This window comes from Bufo bufo, chromosome 3 (assembly GCF_905171765.1).
Source record: "Bufo bufo chromosome 3, aBufBuf1.1, whole genome shotgun sequence".
NCBI lineage: Eukaryota > Metazoa > Chordata > Amphibia > Anura > Bufonidae > Bufo > Bufo bufo.
In genome coordinates, this window is record NC_053391.1 from 34,513,139 (window position 1) to 34,532,850 (window position 19,712).

At 44.5% G+C, this 19,712-nt stretch overlaps 1 protein-coding gene across 9 annotated transcripts in view; it reads right to left on the bottom strand.

Moving 5' to 3' along the window:
- LOC120994463 (interferon-induced GTP-binding protein Mx2-like) overlaps positions 1-19,712 on the bottom strand; it is a 143,809-nt gene that overhangs the window by 100,938 nt on the left and 23,159 nt on the right. For 2 of the 9 annotated variants that reach the window (XM_040423050.1, XM_040423048.1), the window contains exons 2-3: positions 17,365-17,478; positions 5,756-5,843 (exon numbers count right to left, since the gene is read on the bottom strand). The exons of 5 other annotated variants lie outside the window; for them this stretch is intronic. In XM_040423050.1, coding sequence (XP_040278984.1) covers positions 5,756-5,843; positions 17,365-17,400 — 124 coding nt within the window. In that variant the 5' untranslated portion in view covers positions 17,401-17,478. Of the gene's footprint in view, positions 1-5,755; positions 5,844-17,364; positions 17,479-19,712 lie in introns of those variants that run through there. 2 more of the 9 variants (XM_040423052.1, XM_040423055.1) reach the window with 2 other exon arrangements.

Genomic DNA, 19,712 nt, shown 5'->3' on the forward strand with positions numbered 1-19,712 from the left:
TCCCTTTTAGTGTCAGTGGTGCGGACTAGCGATCCCACCGGCCCGTTCACTATCTAGGGCTCATTTTAGGGAAAGCCAGGGTTTAGGCACGTGATCGCCGCACGGGTGAGGAACCCGTCTAGGGACGTCAGGGCAGTCAGGTGTCAGCTGCAAGGTGAGTCAGGGGTCACCACCTTTCCCTCTCCCTTGGGCAGGGCTTTCCCTTTTCCCTCCCTGTGCGTGACGCCGGTCATTAGAGTATCCCTTTTCTTGCGGATGTCCCCTAAGTGCTCGTCTACACATCGTCTGAACTCACGGGTGGTTTTACCAACATACAGTCAGGTCCATAAATATTGGAACATCGACACAATTCTAACATTTTTGGCTCTATACACCACCATAATGGATTTGAAATGAAACTAACAAGATGTGCTTTAACTGCAGACTGTCAGCTTTAATTTGAGGGTATTTACATCCAAATCAGGTGAACGGTGTAGGAATTACAACAGTTTGCATATGTGCCTCCCACTTGTTGAGGGACCAAAAGTAATGGGACAATTGGCTTCTCAGCTCTTTCATGACCAGGTGTGTGTTATTCCCTCATTATCCCAATTACAATGAGCAGATAAAAGTCCAAGGTTCATTTCAAGTGTGTTATTTGCATTTGGAATCTGTTGTTGTCAACTCTCAAGATGACTGAAGAATTATTTCCCTGGTGAAGAAAACACCCTTTACAACAGTTGGCCAGATCAAGAACACTCTCCAGGAGGTAGGTGTATGTGTGTCAAAGTCAACAATCAAGAGAAGACTTCACCAGACTGAATGCAGAGGGTTCACCACAAGATGTAAACCATTGGTGAGCCTCAAAAACAGGAAGGCCAGATTAGAGTTTGTCAAACGACATCCAAAAAAGCCTTCACAGTTCTGGAACAACATCCTATGGACAGATAAGACCAAGATCAACTTGTACCAGAGTGATGGGAAGAGAAGAGTATGGAGAAGGAAAGGAACTGCTCATGATCCTAAGCATATCACCTCATCAGTAAAGCATGGTGGTGGTAGTGTTGTGGCGTGGGCATGTATGGCTGCCAATGGAACTGGTTCTCTTGTATTTATTGATGATGTGACTGCTGACAAAAGCAGCAGGATGAATTCAGAAGTGTTTCGGGCAATATTATCTGCTCATATTCAGCCAAATGCTTCAGAACTCATTGGACGGCGCTTCACAGTGCAGATGGACAATGACCCAAAGCATACTGCAAAAGCAACCAAAGAGTTTTTTAAGGGAAAGAAGTGGAATGTTATGCAATGGCCAAGTCAATCACCGGACCTGAATCCGATTGAGCATGGATTTCACTTGCTGAAGACAAAACTGAAGGGAAAATGCCCCAATAACAAGAAAGGAACTGAAGACAGTTGCAGTAGAGGCCTGGCAGAGCATCACCAGGGATGAAACCCAGACTTCAGGCTGTAATTTACTGCAAAGGATTTGCAACCAAGTATTAAAAAGTAAAAGTTTGTTTTATGATTATTATTCTGTCCCATTACTTCTGGTTCCTTAACAAGTGGGAGGCACATATGCAAACTGTTGTAATTCCTACACCGTCCACCTGATTTGTATGTAAATACCCTCAAATTAAAGCTGACAGTCTGCAGTTAAAGCACATCTTATTTGTTTTATTTCAAATCCATTGTGGTGGTGTATAGAGCCAAAAATGTTAGAATTGTGTCGGTGTCCCAATATTTATGGACCTGACTGTAATGGCTTACTTTGAGACGGTACTTCGGGACTTGGGGCGGTACATCCTGTTGGACACGCCCCTCTCAACTGATTGGCCGCCTCAGACGGACCTCCTGCTCGCTCTTCCGGCACATCTCTATTTAAGGAGGAGGGGTTGGCGAGCGCGTAAGAAACCTAGAATGTGTCGGCAGATAAGAACCATTTGGCCCATCTAGTCTGCCCAATATACTGAATACTATAAATAGCCCCTGGCCCTATCTTATATGAAGGATGGCCTTATGCCTATCCCATGCATGCTTAAACTCCTTCACTGTATTTGCAGCTACCACTTCTGCAGGAAGGCTATTCCATGCATCCACTACTCTCTCAGTAAAGTAATACTTCCTGATATTACTTTAAACCTTTGCCCCTCTAATTTAAAACTATGTCCTCTTGTAGCAGTTTTTCTTCTTTTAAATATTCTCTCCTCTTACCTTGTTGATTCCCTTTATGTGTTTAAAAGTTTCTATCATATCACTCTGTCTCGTCTTTCTTCCAAGCTATACATGTTAAGGTCCTTTAATCTTTCCTGGTAAGTTTTATCCTGCAATCCATGTACTAGTTTAGTAGCTCTTCTCTGAACTCTCTCCAAAGTATCAATATCCTTCTGGAGATATGGTCTCCAGTACTGCGCACAATACTCCAAATGAGGTCTCACTAGTGCTCTGTAGGGCAGCATGAGCACCTCCCTCTTTCTACTGTTAATGCCTCTCCCTATACACCCAAGCATTCTGCTAGCATTTCCTGCTGCTCTATGACATTGTCTGCCTACCTTTAAGTCTTCTGAAATAATGATCCCTCAGATACTGAGGTTAGGACTGTATCACTGATTTTATATTCTGCTCTTGGGTTTTTACGCCCCAGGTGCATTATCTTGCTTTTATCAACATTACATTTTAGTTGCCAGATTTTTGACCATTCCTCTAGTTTTCCTAAATCCTTTTCCAATTGGTGTATCCATCCAGGAACATCAACCCTGTTACAAATCTTTGTGTCATCAGCAAAAAAACACACCTTACCATCGAGGCCTTCTGCAATTTCGCTGATAAAGATATTAAACAATATGGGTCCCAGAACAGATCCCTGAGGCACCCCACTGGTAACAAGACCTTGGTCTGAATATACTCCATTGACTACAACCCTCTGTTGTCTGTCCCTCAGCCACTGCCTAATCCATTTAACAATATGGGAGTCCAAGCACAAAGACTGCAATTTATTGATAAGCCTTCTATGTGGGACAGTATCAAAAGCCTTACTAAAGTCTAGATAAGCGATGTCTACTGCACCTCCTCCATCTATTATTTTAGTCACCCAATCAAAAAAATCAATAAAAATTAGTTTGACATGATCTCCCTGAAGTAAACCCATGCTGTTTTTCATCTTTCAATCCATGGGATTTTAGATGTTCCACAATCCTCTCCTTAAGTATGGTTTCCATTAATTTCCCCACTATTGATGTCAGGTTTACTGGCCTATAGTTGCCCGATTCCTCCCTACTATCTTTCTTGTGAATGGGCACAACATTTGCTAATTTCCAATCTTTTGGGGCGACTCCTGTTACCAGTGATTGGTTAAATAAATCTGTTAATGGTTGTGCTAGTTCACTGCTAAGCTCTTTTAATAGCTTTGGGTGTATCCCATCAGGCCCCTGTGACTTATTTGCATTAATTTTAGACAGCTGACTTAGAACCTCTTCCTCTGTAAAGACACATGCATCAAAAGATTCATTAGTCTTCTTTCCTAACTGTGGTCCTTTTCCTTAATTTTCCTTTGTAAAAACTAAACAGAATTATTCATTGAGGCAGTCAGCTAGTTCTTTATCTTCTTCCATATACCTTCCTTCTTTTGTTTTTAATTTGGTAATTCCTTGTTTAGTTTCCTCTTTTCATTTATGTATCTGAAGAATGTCTTATTGCCTTTTTTCACTGACTGAGCTAATTTCTCTTCTGCCTGTGCTTTAGAAGCTCTTATAACTTGCTTGGCCTCTCTCTGCCTAATCCTCTAAATGTCCCTGTCATCCTCGTTTTTGTTTGTTTTTTATAAAAACTAAATACTATCTTTTTGTTTTTAATTATTTTGGCCACTTTGCTTTTACTAACAAGGCTAATGCAATTATCTGTTGCCTTCAATACTGCCACTTTTAAGTAGTCCCATTTCTCCTGGACTCCATTGAAACTGTTCCAATCTGATAGGGACTCATATACCACAAATCTAATTTTAGAAAAGTCAGTTTTTCTAAAATCTAAAACTTTTGTTTTTGTGTGGTGTGACTCATTCACTGTACTTATAGTAAACCACACTGACTGGTGATCACTAGATCCCAAGCTTTCCCCTACATTAATATCAGATACCAAATTCCCATTTGTGAATACTAAATCTAAAATGGCCTCCTTCCGGGTTGGCTCCTCAACTACTTGCTGTAGAGATAATCCCAGTAGGGAATTTAGAATATCTGTACTCCTGGCAGAACTAGCTATTTTGGTTTTCCAGTTTACATCAGGAAGATTAAAGTCTCCCATAATGATAACTTCCCCTTTCAATGTCATTTTAGCTATTTCCTCAGCTAGTAGATCATCTTATTCTTTGACTTGGCTAGGTGGTCTATATATCACATACCCGAGTTATCTTATGATTATCAAGCTGCAACGTAACCCAAACTGACTCTAAATTGGTCTCGCTAACTTGTATTAGATTAGATTTTATGCTGTCTTTCACATACAGGGCCACCCCTCCCCCTTTCTTGCCTTCTCTGTCTTTCCTATATAGAGAGAACCCTGGTATTGTTATATACCAGTCATTACTCTCATTGAACCATGTCTCAGTAACAGCCACTAAATCTATATTCTCAGATGCCATTATAGACTCAAGTTCATTGATCTTATTCCCTAAACTGCGAGCATTTGTAGACAAGACTCTGAACTTGTCATTTCTTAACCTATGTGCTACTGGTATCTTCTGGCATTGTTCAGGGGGGCAGTCGGACTGCCGGATTATCATTCTTTTGCCCCCCCCCCCCTTTCCTAGTTTAAATGCTCCTTAGCAAATACTTTGAACTGTTTACTGAGGACATTCGTTCCCTTGAGAGAAAGATGCAAACCATCTTTCTTGTACAGTTCTTTTCCATTCCAATGAGAGCTAACATGAGACACAAAGCCAAACCCTTGGTTTAGACACCATTCACCAAGCCATACATTGAATTCCTTAATGCGCATCTTCCTGTCATGCTGAAGGTTATGCACAGGCAAAACTGCAGAGAATGAAACAGTCTATGCAACCTCCCATATATCATTACCAAGTGTGTGAAAAGCTTCTTCATACTAGCACCAATACGGCGAGTTCTCCTCCAAGTTTGTTATTTAGGCAACTAACCAGTCACTCAGCTGTCTTTGCCCACAAGCTCCTGAGGAGGTGCCCGACACAGGGTCACCAGAAACGCGTCGAGCAGGGCTGGGCATGATTATTTAGCCTTTCATTCTATTGTTGGTAGGGGTCCTCCGGGTGACCACTCTGACTGTCAAGTTTATAGACAGCAGGGTGGCATATCCTGGGCTAAATATATGGACCCTTGATGTGTACAACATTGGCTGCTGATCAGGCTTTTTAAATCTACCTGGGTCACTATCGATGTTTGGTGGTGACATTGCTGGGACTGCAAAGAACTAATAGCCCAGCAATGTCTATTGCCATTTTCACTGCAGATAGTTACCTTATCGCTGTGGATATCCAAAAACAGTGCCAATAGGCATCCGCAGGTCGATATAGGGGATATTTGCACATATACTTATCCCTATTAAATTAATACTTAATTTGCCTATCTCTAGATTTCAAGAGAGGGATTAGCCATATTTTAGAAGTATCTTTAATAAAGTGCTATTAGGCAGTGAGTATCTTATCTGGAATTTGGGAAAAATTGCCAGTAGTTTATAGAAGATAACAGAACTGCTCATTTTAGTCAAACACATACCACAAACAAAAAATGTTCTGGGGACAGTCTACCTGAGTTCCAGGAAAGTGAAGAAACAGTGGCTTTTGTTGTTGTAAATTCTGTATTTTTGGGAGCAGCAGCAGCAGGACTGTATGGAACCTGAAAGAGAAGGCAGAATATGTGTGGCAGTAGGGTCAGTATAGGATATGATGGACAGGCAAACAGCAGCACTTGCACTACAATATACAGTAAGTGTGATACAGGAAATATTTATTATTTTATACACTTATATAGCGCTACTATACAAACATTAAACATCCAACTGGGACTCACAATCGAAGTTCCCTATTAATATTTCATTGGAGAGTGGGAGGAAACCAGAGTGCCGGTGTAACCGGAAACCCACGCAACCACAAACTCTATGCAGATGTTGCCCTTGGTCGGATTCGAACTGCAAGGCGCCAGTGCTAACCAATGTGTCACCGTGCTGCCATGTCCGATTAGGTACACTAATCTGTGATCGATGTAGGGTTTTTAATAAACTTTAAAAAGATGTCAACTGGAGTCCAGTGCAACAATGATGCAGAAAGATTTGTAAGCCACTACGCTATCTGCAATAGAATTAAAATCGATTAACAGGACCAGGATAGGTCCACAATATCTGATCGGTGGAGGTCCGGCACCCCCCTCCAATTAGCTATGAGACGAAGAGACTGCTTCATGGTCTTCACACTATGCCTCATCTCCTGTGGAATGGTGGCATAGTGTAATTACAGGTACTCCTGCCATTCACTTGAATGGAGCGAGTACTTGTATTACACTGCACTTCCAAGATGAAGTGGAGTGTAAAGAACAGGATGCAGTGCTCGCATGGAGTGCCGCCTCCTCTTCAAACAGCCAGGTGTCGGACCCTCCACAATCAGATATATTAACTGCTAGATAACCCCTTTAATGCTATAAAAGATTTTTTTAATGTAAATTGGCTGATGCACATTAAGAAAAAACTGAGTACTGTAGCTTTAAATATTGACGTGCAGTGCAAGCAGAGCCACATTGGATGGAAATGGCTACAGCTCAGTGACACAAACTACACCACAATTACCCTGTCCTGTCCCCTGCAAAATCCCCTCTCTCTGTCTATCAATTTGAGCTAACTAACTAGCTCAATAAGATTTAATTAGATTTAACTATTGTTTTCCCTAAAACTGTCCCTATCTGACTCTAAACTAGCTTCTGTATAAAGATGTGTTTCTTTGTTCTCTCTGTCTTCCAGACATCCTATCACATCAATGTAGAAGCTAAGAATACACATGGTCTCTATAATCGGGGTCTTTTTTAATGCCCATGACACATGTCAGTACCATCCCTCTTGATTGACTAAAACTGACTGCAAGGCATTATGGGAAAGTCCCTGGCCAGGGCACCACCTCTTAGGTCATGTCATCCTACTTCATATTCTTCATATTTTCTGTACTGCTGTGCTATCTTCTAATCTTTGAAATATCAGATGCACAAGCTTCACAAAAATCTCAATGGAAAATATTCTTATAAGTTTGAGTTGATTCTATAATGTCTCATCCAAAGTGCCCTTCTTTAGGTGGAACGGTCATTATTTTTGAATCGTAGCCTTCAAAACCCTTTTAAGATCCTGAAAAGTCCCACTTATGGAAACATAACATATTCAATTTATATTTTCTTGTCACGGTGCTGTTCACTGTGACAGTTGTGGCCATGTAGGCTGGCTGCATACCCTCTCACGTACTGGCTGCAGGTTGTCTCCTGTGTATGCTGGTTGCTTGGGGCTGCGTGCTGGCTGCGGTGTCTTGTGTGAACTATGCTGTGAATGTGTCTACTCCCAGTGTCTGCTTCTCTGTGTAGTTCCGGTCACTGTTGCCGTGTAGGCTGGCTGCAGGCTCTCTTGCGTACTGGCTGCAGGCTTACACCTGTGTATTCTGATTGCTTGGGGCTGTGTGCTGGCTGCGGGGGTGGGTGTGAACTGTGGCCTGTGTTTGTGTCTCCAACGTCCATATATCTGTTTTTCCTGTCTCCGATGCTGTATAGGCTGGCTGCATGCGCTTTGTGTACTGGCTGTGGGCATTCCCATGCATGCTGGTTCAGCGATGTGTGCTGGCTGCAGCCTTGAGTGTAAACAGGGTCTGTGTATGGATGCATTTCTGTTTGTGACAAGGGTGGTTTGTGCTCTGGCATACTGGCTGCGGTGGACTCCGTGTATGCTCGTTGCCAGGACTGCAGCCTGTGTGTTCTCTTCTCTGTTCATGCAGGCTCCCCTCCCTGTTTGGCTCTGATGGGGTTAACTTTCCCTGGTCTGTTACTGGATGTAGCTATCTTTCTGTGAGCTGTGGGGCTTGTGGTCAGTCTTTCTTCTGCTTTGCTGGGTGTTGCACCTTGCTGCTTATCCAGGGGGTCAGTCTGTCTTGTGCCTTGCTGGGTGTAGCACCTTGCTGCTGGACCCAGGGGGTTTTGCTATCTGCCCTTGTTTGTGGTGTCGCCTGGTAATGCATTGTTGTTGCCTTGTCTGATCTTCTGTACCTGTTCTGTGATGATGTTGATGTTGTTATCCTTGTCCATGCCTTGCCTGTTCTTCTGTACATGTTCTCTGTCTGGATCCACTCTTTTCCATGTGTAGCCTAGCAGTGCTTTAACTGCGTCTGATAGCCTGGCAGTGCTAAACTGCTCCCGATCCTGTCTTTTGTCCAGCCTGGCAGTGCCTACCGCTTCTGATCTAGTCCGTTCCTTGTCTGTCTTGCAGTGCCTTACTGATTCTGTTCCTGTGTTTGTCGTGAGAGGGCTCCTGGGTTCTCCGGAGGGAGGATCTCTAGTCTGTGTGCAGCTCTGCCTGAGACCGCCATGCTTCCATTCCGCTTGGAGTCCAGGCATCTGCTTCTGTGCTGGTTCCTGATTTTCTTATTGTCTGATCCATGTCCTGAGTTTATTTGGGTTCCAGTCCTGTTGTCTGTGGTTTCCTGCAGGTTGCAGCCAAGTGTACTAGGACCTTTCTGGAGGTGTGACCAGTGAGCCCTCGGCCCATTTCATCCCCACCACCAGGGGCTCTGTGCAGAACAGGGATCACTGGCTCTCTGCCCTCTGGGTTTTGCCTATGGTCTGCCGGTACACTTGGTTCTGTCTTAGTGGTACCACTATTGCTTAACCTGCTGTACTGTCATGTTCTTTTTATTACATGTGTAATACAGTACTCTGTTGGTCCCTGGCCTGAATCTTGCTTGTGTCCTGTTTGCAAGACATCCCGGAAGTCTGCCTGGGGCCCACAGCACGTGACATTTCTTCTGGGTCCTAGCTGCATATTGTATATTCCATTGATATAATGTGTCAATGAAAAGATTGCTGAAGAACATTGTGCACCAAGAAAATGTTGATCTTCTGTTCCAACCTACGATCTTCCCCATTGCACTAGTCAATGTGGGGATACAAGTTGGTGATGGTGACAGCCCAGACTCAATGATGCATTATCTTCCAGCATTGGTAAGTGTGGGAGAAAGAGTACTGACCAATGGCCTGAAGAAGGTTGTGGCCCCATACACATACAATATCTCTTAAACTGCCCATACAGTTACAATAGTACAGTAGATTTGGGACTCCTCTATAAGCATTGGGTAGTTAGCTGTTCCCATCTATATTGCCAATAGACTGGTGGTGGAAAGGCAAACTGTAAATTATGTTCTCAAGATGACAGTCCCTGTTGCCCGTACTAGCATATACTGTATCTGCTGCCACCAGAGGATATGCTGCTTCCACAATACGTTGTCTCAATCCATGGCAAACCCAAACATGAACACCAGTCATCATTTCTGGTATCAACACAGTTTAATGGGGGTTCCCCTTTTTTTGAGGAACCATGAAAATAAGGCATAAGAAACGGAAGTATAATAAAGAAAAGCCTGGTTCTAGAAGAAGAACAAAGAAAAACAGAAATCCCCTGCAGGAACAAAGCTGTTCTCGACTAGGAAATCTTTGGACGCCCATCGTCTCTCCATGTTTAACAGGATGAAAGCCACTATACAGAGCTAATAGAGTTTTAGATGCTCCTCTAAGATGTCCATCTACCCTAAGAGGGAATATGTAATAGAGTTGTCCAATTGGGATGACTGTTGGAAATCTCAATCTGGCTGTTTCCTAACATATATCTCTACAATCTACCATAGCTGATACAAGACGTGTACTCACTAGAGTTGAGCGAACCCGAACTGTAAAGTTCGGGTTCGTACCGGACTTTAGGGTTTTTTGCACCCAGACCTGAACCCGAACTTTTCCGAAAAAGTTTGGGTTCGAGTTTGGTGTTTGGCCGTTTAATAAAGCTTGTTATAAGGCTGCAGGGCAGCCAATCAACAAGCTTTTAAGCTGTGTGCCCTACTAATGGCATGGCTGTGATTGGCCAAGTGCAGCATGTGACCCAGCCTCTATATAAGCTGGAGTCACGTAGCGCCGCAAGTCATTCAGCTCTTACTAGTGTAGGGGTAGGATGCTGCTGCTGTGAGGGAGAGAATAGGAAAGAATCTGATATCAGAACTTGTTGTTAACTCTGCGATCTACAGCGATTTTTTTTTTGTGTGGGTGCAATGCAACATTTTTGTACCCTGCCCTGAGCCCAGTAACATAGTAACATAGTAGTACATAAGGCCGAAAAAAGACATTTGTCCATCCAGTTCGGCCTGTCATCCTACAAGTTGATCCAGAGGAAGGCAAAAAAACCCTGTGAGGTAGAAGCCAATTTTCCTCACTTTAGGGGAATAAAAAATTCCTTCCCGACTCCAATCAGGCAATCAGAATAACTCCCTGGATCAACGACCCCTCTCTAGTAGCTATAGCCTGTAATATTATTACACTCCAGAAATACATCTAGGCCCCTCTTGAATTCCTTTATTGTACTCACCATCACCACCTCCTCAGGCAGAGAGTTCCATAGTCTCACTGCTCTTACCGTAAAGAATCCTCTTCTATGTTTGTGTACAAACCTTCCTTACTCCAGACGCAGAGGATGTCCCCTCGTCACAGTCACCGTCCTGGGGATAAATAGATGGTGGGAGAGATCTCTGTACTGACCCCTGATATATTTATACATAGTAATTAGATCTCCCCTCAGTTGTCTTTTTTTCTAACGTGAATAACCCTAATTTTGATAATCTTTCAGGGTACTGTAGTTGCCCTATTCCAGTTATTACTTTAGTTGCCCTCCTCTGGACCCTCTCCAGCTCTGCTATGGTCTGCCTTGTTTACAGGAGCCCAGAACTGTACACAGTACTCCATGTGTGGTCTGACCAGTGATTTGTAAAGTGGTAGGACTATGTTCTCATCACGGGCATCTATGCCCCTTTTGATGCAACCCATTATCTTATTGGCCTTGGCAGCCGCTGCCTGACACTGTTTTTTGCAGCTTAGTTTGCTGTTTATTAAAATTCCTAGATCCTTTTCCATGTCAGTGTTACCGAGTGTTTTACCATTTAGTATGTATGGGTGACTTGCATTATTCCTTCCCATGTGCATAACTTTACATTTCTCAGTGTTAAACCTCATCTGCCACTTATCTGCCCAAGCCTCCAATCTATCCAGATCCCTCTGTAGCAGTATACTGTCCTCTTCAGTGTTAACTACTTTACACAGTTTAGTGTCATCTGCGAAAATTGATATTTTACTATGCAAGCCTTCTACAAGATCATTAATAAATATATTGAAGAGAATAGGGCCCAATACTGACCCCTGAGGTACCCCACTAGTGACAGTGACCCAATCTGAGTATGTACCGTTAATAACCACCCTCTGTTTTCTATCATTGAGCCAGTTACTTACCCACTTACAGACGTTTTCTCCGAGTCCGAGCATTCTCATTTTATATACTAACCTTTTATGTGGTACAGTGTCAAATGCTTTGGAGAAGTCCAGATACACGACATCCATTGATTCGCCGCTGTCAAGTCTAGTACTTACCTCCTCATAGAAACTGATTAAATTAGTTTGACATGACCGATCCCTCACGAAGCCATGCTGATATGGCGTTATTTGCTTATTTCCCAGTGACACAGAAAAATAAGTTTTATCCATCTGTTAGTTAGGTGGGCATCAGTGGCCATTTTGTGCCTGCATATGTGCCAGGGGCAATAATTTTATCCTATTATTTTAGTTCAGTGGGCAACATATACCCATTTTTTTAAGTGCACCTGCACTGCATATGGGTAAGGGAAATAATATAGGTAATCCGTCTGTGAGTTCAGGGACCCAGGGGGGTGACACATTTTTCCCTGTGCTGCATATGTGAGTGTAATCAATTCAGTAAATCCATCTATGAGATTCTGAGGGGACAAATTAATTTTTTTTTTCTAAAAAGTACATTTGCGCCCTGCACTGCATTTGTGATAGTAAAAGAAATCTGTTTATTCCATCTGTTTCATTGTGGGTGAAAAAAAATCATAATTTTTTTTCCATAAAGTACCTTTGCGGCCTGCGCTGCAAATCTGATAGTGAAATATAATCAGTAAATACAACTTGGACATTGTGGGTGAAAAAAACATAAAGTACCTTTGCGGCCTGCGCTGCATATCTGACAGCCATGCAAATAAATACAGTAAATCCATCTGTAGGATTGTGGGGTGACATTTCCACGGTTATCAGGCCAGTCATTCACAAGTGGCTCGGAGGGTGGGTTCCTGCACCAACATAGGCCAGGTACACAATTGTCCAGCCAGGGCACATGTGCAATACATCATTTTTACACCCCGGACACAGAAAGATAATTTATCTGTCTGTTCATTCCGTGGCTGACCTTCCTACAGCAATTTAAATATTAATAATATATAATAAATATTAATAATTGAATACTTAATCCGTCTGTTAGTTAGGTGGGCGACAAACCAATTTTTGCGTGACGTACACCTGCACCTGCATATGTGCCAGAGACAATAATATAGTTAATCCGTCTGTGAGTTCAGGGGTTGACATATTTGCATTGTTGGCTGTTTCATACCCCTGCTCTACATAGCATTACAGGGAAATAATATTAAACAATTCGTTTTGTTACATTGTTGGGTGACATTAACCCATTTTTGCTGTTTAAAAACCCCTGCTCTGCATAGGTGACAGGAACTTAAATTTCTAAAATTCGTCTGTTCCATTGGTGGGTGACATTAACCCATTTTTGCCGTTGAAAAACCCCTGCTCTGCATAGGTGACAGGGACTTAAATTTCTAAAATTCATCTGTTCCATTGGTGGGTGACATTAACCCATTTTTGCATTGAAAAACCCCTGCTCTGCATACAGTAGGTGACAGGGACTGAAATTTCAAAAAATCGTCTGTTCCATTGGTGGGTGACAGTAACCAATTTTTGCAGTTGAAAAACCCCTGCTCTGCAAAGGTGACAGGGACCGAAATGTCTAAAAATCATCTGTTCTGTTGGTGGGTGACATTAACCCATTTTTGCCATTGAAAAACCCCTGCTCTGCATTACTGACAGGGAACTAAATTTAGTAAAAACATCTGTTACTTCGGTGGGTGACCGCAAAAAATGAGGAGGCCGTCAAATAAGGGACGTGGCCCTGGTCGTGGTGCTGCTGGTGTTGGTGGAGCTCCTATTGCAGGGAGAGGACGTGGTTGATCTGTGCAGCTACACGCCCAAATGAAACAAACTTTCTCAGGTGCACGTAGGCGACAGAGCCTTCAGCGTTATTTAGTAGGCCCGAATGCCGCTGTACGAATGGTGAGGCCAGAACAAGTACAGGCCCTAGTAGATTGGGTTGCTGACAGTGCCTCCAGTTCCTTCACATTGTCTCCACCTGGTCCACTGCTGAAAGCTCAGAGTTGGCACCTGCAGCCGATGTCCATCAGTCTTTCACCCTCACCCCCTTGCAAATTAGCCAAGCAGTCTGAGCCCCAAGTCATGCAGCAGTCTCTTATGCTTTTTGATGACTCTGTTAGCAGGTGTCCCAGGGACATCCACCTAGCCCTGCCCCAGAAGTGGAAGACTTTGAGTGCACCGATGCCCAACCACTTATGTTTGAGGATGAGGACATTGGAAGACCACCGCAGCACATCTCTGATGGTGACGAAACACAGGTGCCAACTGCTGCTTTCTGCAGTGTGCAAACCGACAAGGAGGGCAGGGGTGAAGACTGGGTGGAAGATGATGTGGAGGACGATAAGGTCCTAGACCCCACATGGAATCAAGGTCATGTGAATGACCTGTGCATTTCGGAGGAAGAGGCGCTGGTCGCACAGAGCCACCATCACAGAAAGAGTGAGGAGGGTGCAAAAGCAGAGCGACCGTCCCCTATACAGTACGCCTGCTACTGCCCACCACACCCAGGGACTGAGCACACCAAAGCCAGCTCCAAGGAGTTCCCTGGCATGGCAGTTCTTCAGACAATGTGCTGATGACAAGACACTAGTGGTTTGCATGCTGTGCAATCAGAGTCTGAAGCGAGGCATAAATGTACTAAACCTGAGCACAACCTGCATGACCAGGCATCTAAGTGCAAAGCACGAGCTGCAGTGGAGTAGACACCTCAAAAACCAAGAAAGGTCTCAGGCTCCTTCTGCTCCCTCTTCTGCTGCAGTCTCGGCCTCTTCCTCCACCTCTGGAGTGACAGTGGCACCGGCTACCCCGCAAACAGAGGATTTAGCAGCACCGCCACCACGTCCGTCACCTTCAACAAGCAGCACCACAATGTCCCATGGAAGCGTTCAGCTGTCCATCTCCCAAACACTGGAGCGAAAGACTAACTACCCCCCTACCCACCCACGATCCCTGGCCCTGAATGCCATCATTTCAAAATTCTGTCTGGTGGAGACTGAGAGTTTTAAAAACCTTATGGCGGTGGCTGTCCACAGTACGGCATGCCCAGCCGCCACTACTTTTCCAGGCGAGCCATCACTTTCCTGCACAACCAAGTGGCGGACAAAATCAGGTGTGCGCTGCGCAACGCCATCTGTGGCAAGGTCCACATAACTACCGATACGTGGACCAGTAAGCATGGGCAGGGACGTTATATCTCCCTAACAGCCCACTGGGTAAATGCAGTGGCGGCTGGGCATGAGGCGGATAGCAGTATGGCACATGTCCTTCCACCACCGAGGATTGCAGGGCGTTTCTCTTTGCCTCCTGTTGCCTCCTCCTCCTACTCCGCTTCCTCTTTTTCTATCACCTCCTCATCCAGTCAGCGTAACACCTTCACCACCAACTTCAGCACAGCCAGGGGTAAACGACAGCAGACTGTTTTGAAACTCATGTGTTTGGGGGAAAAAACCCACACCGCGCAGGAGCTGTGGACGGGCCTTGAACAACAGACCGATGAGTGGTTTGTGCAGTCAGCCTCAAGCCCGGCCTGGTGGTGTGCGATAATGGGCGAAATCTCGTAGCAGCTCTGGGCTTAGCCGGTTTGACGCACAACGCTTGCCTGGCGCATGTGCTGAATTTGGTGGTGCAGAAATTCCTGAAAAACTACCCAGATATGTCAGAGCTGCTGCAGAAAGTGTGGCCCGTCTGTGCGCGCTTTCGGCGTTCTCACCTTGCTGCTGCTCGCCTGTCTGCGCTGCAGCATAACTTCGGCCTTCCCGCTCACCATCTGATATGTGAAGTGCCCACAAGGTGGAACTCCACCTTGCACATGCTCTGCGGAACAGCACCACTTCACCACTAATGACTGGGCCTCCATGCGAGACCTGTGTGCCTTGTTGCGCTGTTTTGAGTACTCCACCAACATGACCAGTGCCGATGATGCCGTTCTCAGCGTTACTATCCCACTTCTATGTCTCCTTGAAAAAATGCTTCAGGCGATGATGGAAGAGGATGTTGCACAGGAGGAGGAGGAAGAGGGGTCATTTCCACGGTTATCAGGCCAGTCATTCACAAGTAGCTCGGAGGGTGGGTTCCTGCACCAACATAGGCCAGGTACATAATTGTCCAGCCAGTGCACAGTTCTGGAGGATGAGGAGGAGTAGGAACCGTGTTCACAGCAGGGTGGCACCAAATGCAACTCGTAGGCATCACTGGAGCATTGCTGGGGGGATATGTAGGCCACAGACAATACACCTCCCACTGAGGACAGCTTGTCCTTGCCTCTGGGCAGCCTAGCACACATGAGCGACTACATGCTGCAGTGTCTGCGAGGCGGTGACAGGAGTCATCTATTTGGGGAGATATGTGTCACCCAGAATGTTGCAGGAAGCATTCTAAAGCGGCTTGCTTACCAGAGATGTGCCACCAAAGTGCCCAGCCTTGGTGGAGTAAAAGCCCTAGTCTAAGTGTCCACTAAGTTAGCTGGTGGACACAGAAAATAGATAGTGTAGCTCGTTCAGCTAGTTCAGGGCGGGCTTTTACTGAGAACAGGCAATGTGTTGGGTGGGTGCCTGTTCCCCAGGTTCCAGTTCGGGACTTGAGGCATGCTCATGTCCAGGGATCCTATTTAATCCTGCTGCTGGATCTTAGGTGTGTCTCAGTCTGGAGGAAAGGCACACAGTGTGAAGTAACACTGTCAGAGTGTGCTACAACTGTTTGACCCAGCTGCGATCCGGATGTAGTGGCTGTACTTTTGATGAAGAGCCTAAATAAAGAGGACTTTTTGTTGAACGTTTTGGTGTCCCAGCCTCTGTACACTGGTCAAGTGAGTACGGTTCCCCATACCCGATTTTGCTTCCTTTTGCAGCCCTCTAGTCCTTTCCAGGTCTTTTTTAGAGCCATTTTAGTGCCCAAAAGTTTGAGTCCCTATTGACTTCAATGGGGTTCGGGTTTGGGGTCAAGTTCAGTTTTTGCGAAGTTCAGCTGAATCCGGCGAACCCGAACATCCAGGTGTCCGCTCAACTCTAGTACTCACCAATCCAAGCAGCTCACTGATATCAGCAACGACTGAGGATGTACAGTAGTCATTGCAGTTATTATAACACATTATATCCCAGTCTCCTCCTATTCCAGTCATGTAGTGCTTTATTTTTCTTTTGTACATTCATATGACATAACTGTTAGGAAGATAACTGGAAAGTACATTTGGTCTCTGAGGCCGGAGTAGACATATTATTACAGACTACAGTAAAATACAGGCCCATGCTGTTTGTCATCTATGAGGCTCTCAATTCCAGTGGGACCAACCACCATCAGCAGGATCCTTTCCTGTATTATAAGAGGTATAGATTTACAAAAGAGATATAGTGAAACCTCATCTGGTCTTGGTGCAACATTTGACAAAACGAAAGCCGTAATACAAGAGACCAGGGATGTAGGTAGACTACCTGGGGCTGGTAAAGGGTAGGATGCAGATGAATATGGTGATTGCTGGAGTCAAGATTCCTTGGGCACTGGGCAAAAGAATGCACTAAAACAATATATGGACTAAGCCCCCACTCTAAGTAGGTTTAGAGTAGGACCTGCCTGACTGAGACCACCGTGGCACGGGTAGGTGGGCACAGATGTGTTTTGATCAAAATATATTGGCTAAGAGTCTCAGATTTTATTATTAGAGTGAGGGCTTAGTCCATATATTGTTTTAGTGCATTCTTTTGCCCAGTGCCCAAGGCTTAGTCCATATATTATGTTTGCATCTATTGTTCTAGTGCATTATTTTACGTGACTTTATAAATGTAGCCATGCACTTCCGTATATTTACTATCATATTTTGCAGGATGTTTTGTATCTTTTTTCCGTGATTTTTTGTTTTACTTACCTTTAGGTGTGAATGCACTCTATCCTGTAAGCACATCCCTGATTACACGGGCATCTTTCATCCTACTCATCGCTGCCTCAATTAAATTTGGACAATTTTCACCAACGAGAATACCTATAACGCATGTTCACTATAAGTTGCCTTTAAGAGAAGAAGGGGCAGCAGCCATACACAGGCCCCCGTATCTAGGGGGCCAAGTTAAATAATTATAAGTGAATACAGGACATGGATATAGAAGACAACTTACAACATGCTAGATAGACAAAAAAATTCCACAGAAAAAACTAAGATACAAACATCCTGCACGATATGATATACAAATGTGCGGATGTCCCTGGCCATATTATTGAAGAAAACCACAGAAATAAGATAATAATGCACTTAGTAAAGTAGATGCAAGCATTATACATGGACAAAGTCCTCACTCTGATATAATAATATCTGAGACACTTAGTCAATATATTTTGATCAAAACACATCTAAGCCCGCCTACCAAGCGCCAAGGTGGTCTCAGGTCAGGCGGGTCCTACGCTAAATCTACCTAAGCCGTTGGGCTTCTATATTCAGGAGCGCAGACCCCGCACATATGGTGTGCTGCTCCTAGTCACCTCCTTGTGCATCAAGCAACCAATGGGAGGAGGAGTAAGCACACCCATATGTACCACCTAATCAAGGCGCTCTATTGGATAGGAAGGGCAAAAGTGCAGAGGAATGCTACTCCCAAGATCAAATAGGAGCGCATTCACACTTGAAGGTGCCACTCCCTCAAGCAAATACTACATAGACAAAAAAATTGACTAAGTGTCTCAGATATTATTATATCAGAGTGAGGACTTTGTCCATGTATAATGTTTGCATCTACTTTACTAAGTGCATTATTATCTTATTTCTGTGGTTTTCTTCAATAATATGGCCAGGGACATCCGCACATTTGTATATCAATACCGTGCAGGATGTTTTTATCTTAGTTTTTTATGTGAATTTTTTTTTGTCTATGTAGTATTTGCTTGAGGGAGTGGCACCTTCAAGTGTGAATGCGAACCTATTTTATCTTGGGAGTAGCATTCCTCTGCACTTTTGCCCTTCCTATCCATAGAGCGCCTTGATTAGGTGGTACATATTGGTGTGCTTGCTCCTGCTCCCATTGGTTGCTTGATGCACATGGAGGTGACTAGGAGCAGCACACCATATGTGCGGGGTCTGCGCTCCTGAACATAGAAGCCAATGGCTTAGGTAGGTTTAGCGTAGGACCAGCTTGACCTGAGACCACCTTGGCGCTTGGTAGGCGGGCTTAGATGTGTTTTGATCAAATATATTGACTAAGTGTCTCAGATATTATTATATCAGAGTGAGGACTTTGTCCATGTATAATGTTTGCATCTACTTTACTAAGTGCATTATTATCTTATTTCTGTGGTTTTCTTTTACAACATGCTAGACCTAAGTAGGAAAGGGAAATTAGGGGTGAGCTATCCATGAGGGCATGTTAGGCATGGTCTTCCCTGGACTGAGAGGGCCATCAGTCAGCCCTGCATCATCATAGACAATGTGTTACATATTCAGACAGGAAGGGGAGGCGCTAATGCCTAATATAGCCTAGGTTGTGTCTAAACTTCATGTGCCATCCAGACCTTGTGACATGCTAAAGGACATGTGTGTTAACGCAGCCATGGGATAGAGTGGCAGGGTAATATCTACATTGCCGTGTCACTGTGAAAGTCATTGTTAAAGGGGTGGGCACTATTAAAGGGGAGTCACTTTGAAAGTCACTGTTAAAGGGGAGGTCAATGTGAAAGTCACTGTTAAAGGGGCAGTCACTGTGAAAGTCACTGTTAAAGGGGCGGTCACTGTGAAAGTCACTGTTAAAGGGGAGGTTACTGTTAAAGGGGCAGTCACTGTGAATGTCACTGTTAAAGGGGCAGTCATTGTGAAGGTCACTGTTAAAGGGGCGGTCACTGTGAAAGTCACAGTTAAAGGGGCGGTCACTGTGAAAGTCACTGTTAAAGGGGTGATCACTGTGAAAGTCACTGTTAAAAGGGGGCGGTCACTGTTAAAGGGGCAGTCAACTGTAAAAGTCACTGTTAAAGGGGCGGTCATTGTGAAAGTCACTGTTAAAGGGGCGGTCACTGTGAAAGTCACTTAAAGGGGTGGGCACTGTAAAGGTCTCTGTTAAAGGGGTGGGCACTGTGGAAGTCACTGTTAAAGGGGCAGTCACTGTGAAGGTCACTGTTAAAGGGGTGGCCACTATGAAGGTCACTGTTAAAGGGGTGGTCAATGCTAAAGGGGCGGTCACTGTTAAAGGGACAGGCACTGTGGAGGTCACTGTTAAAGGGGTAGGCACTGTGAAG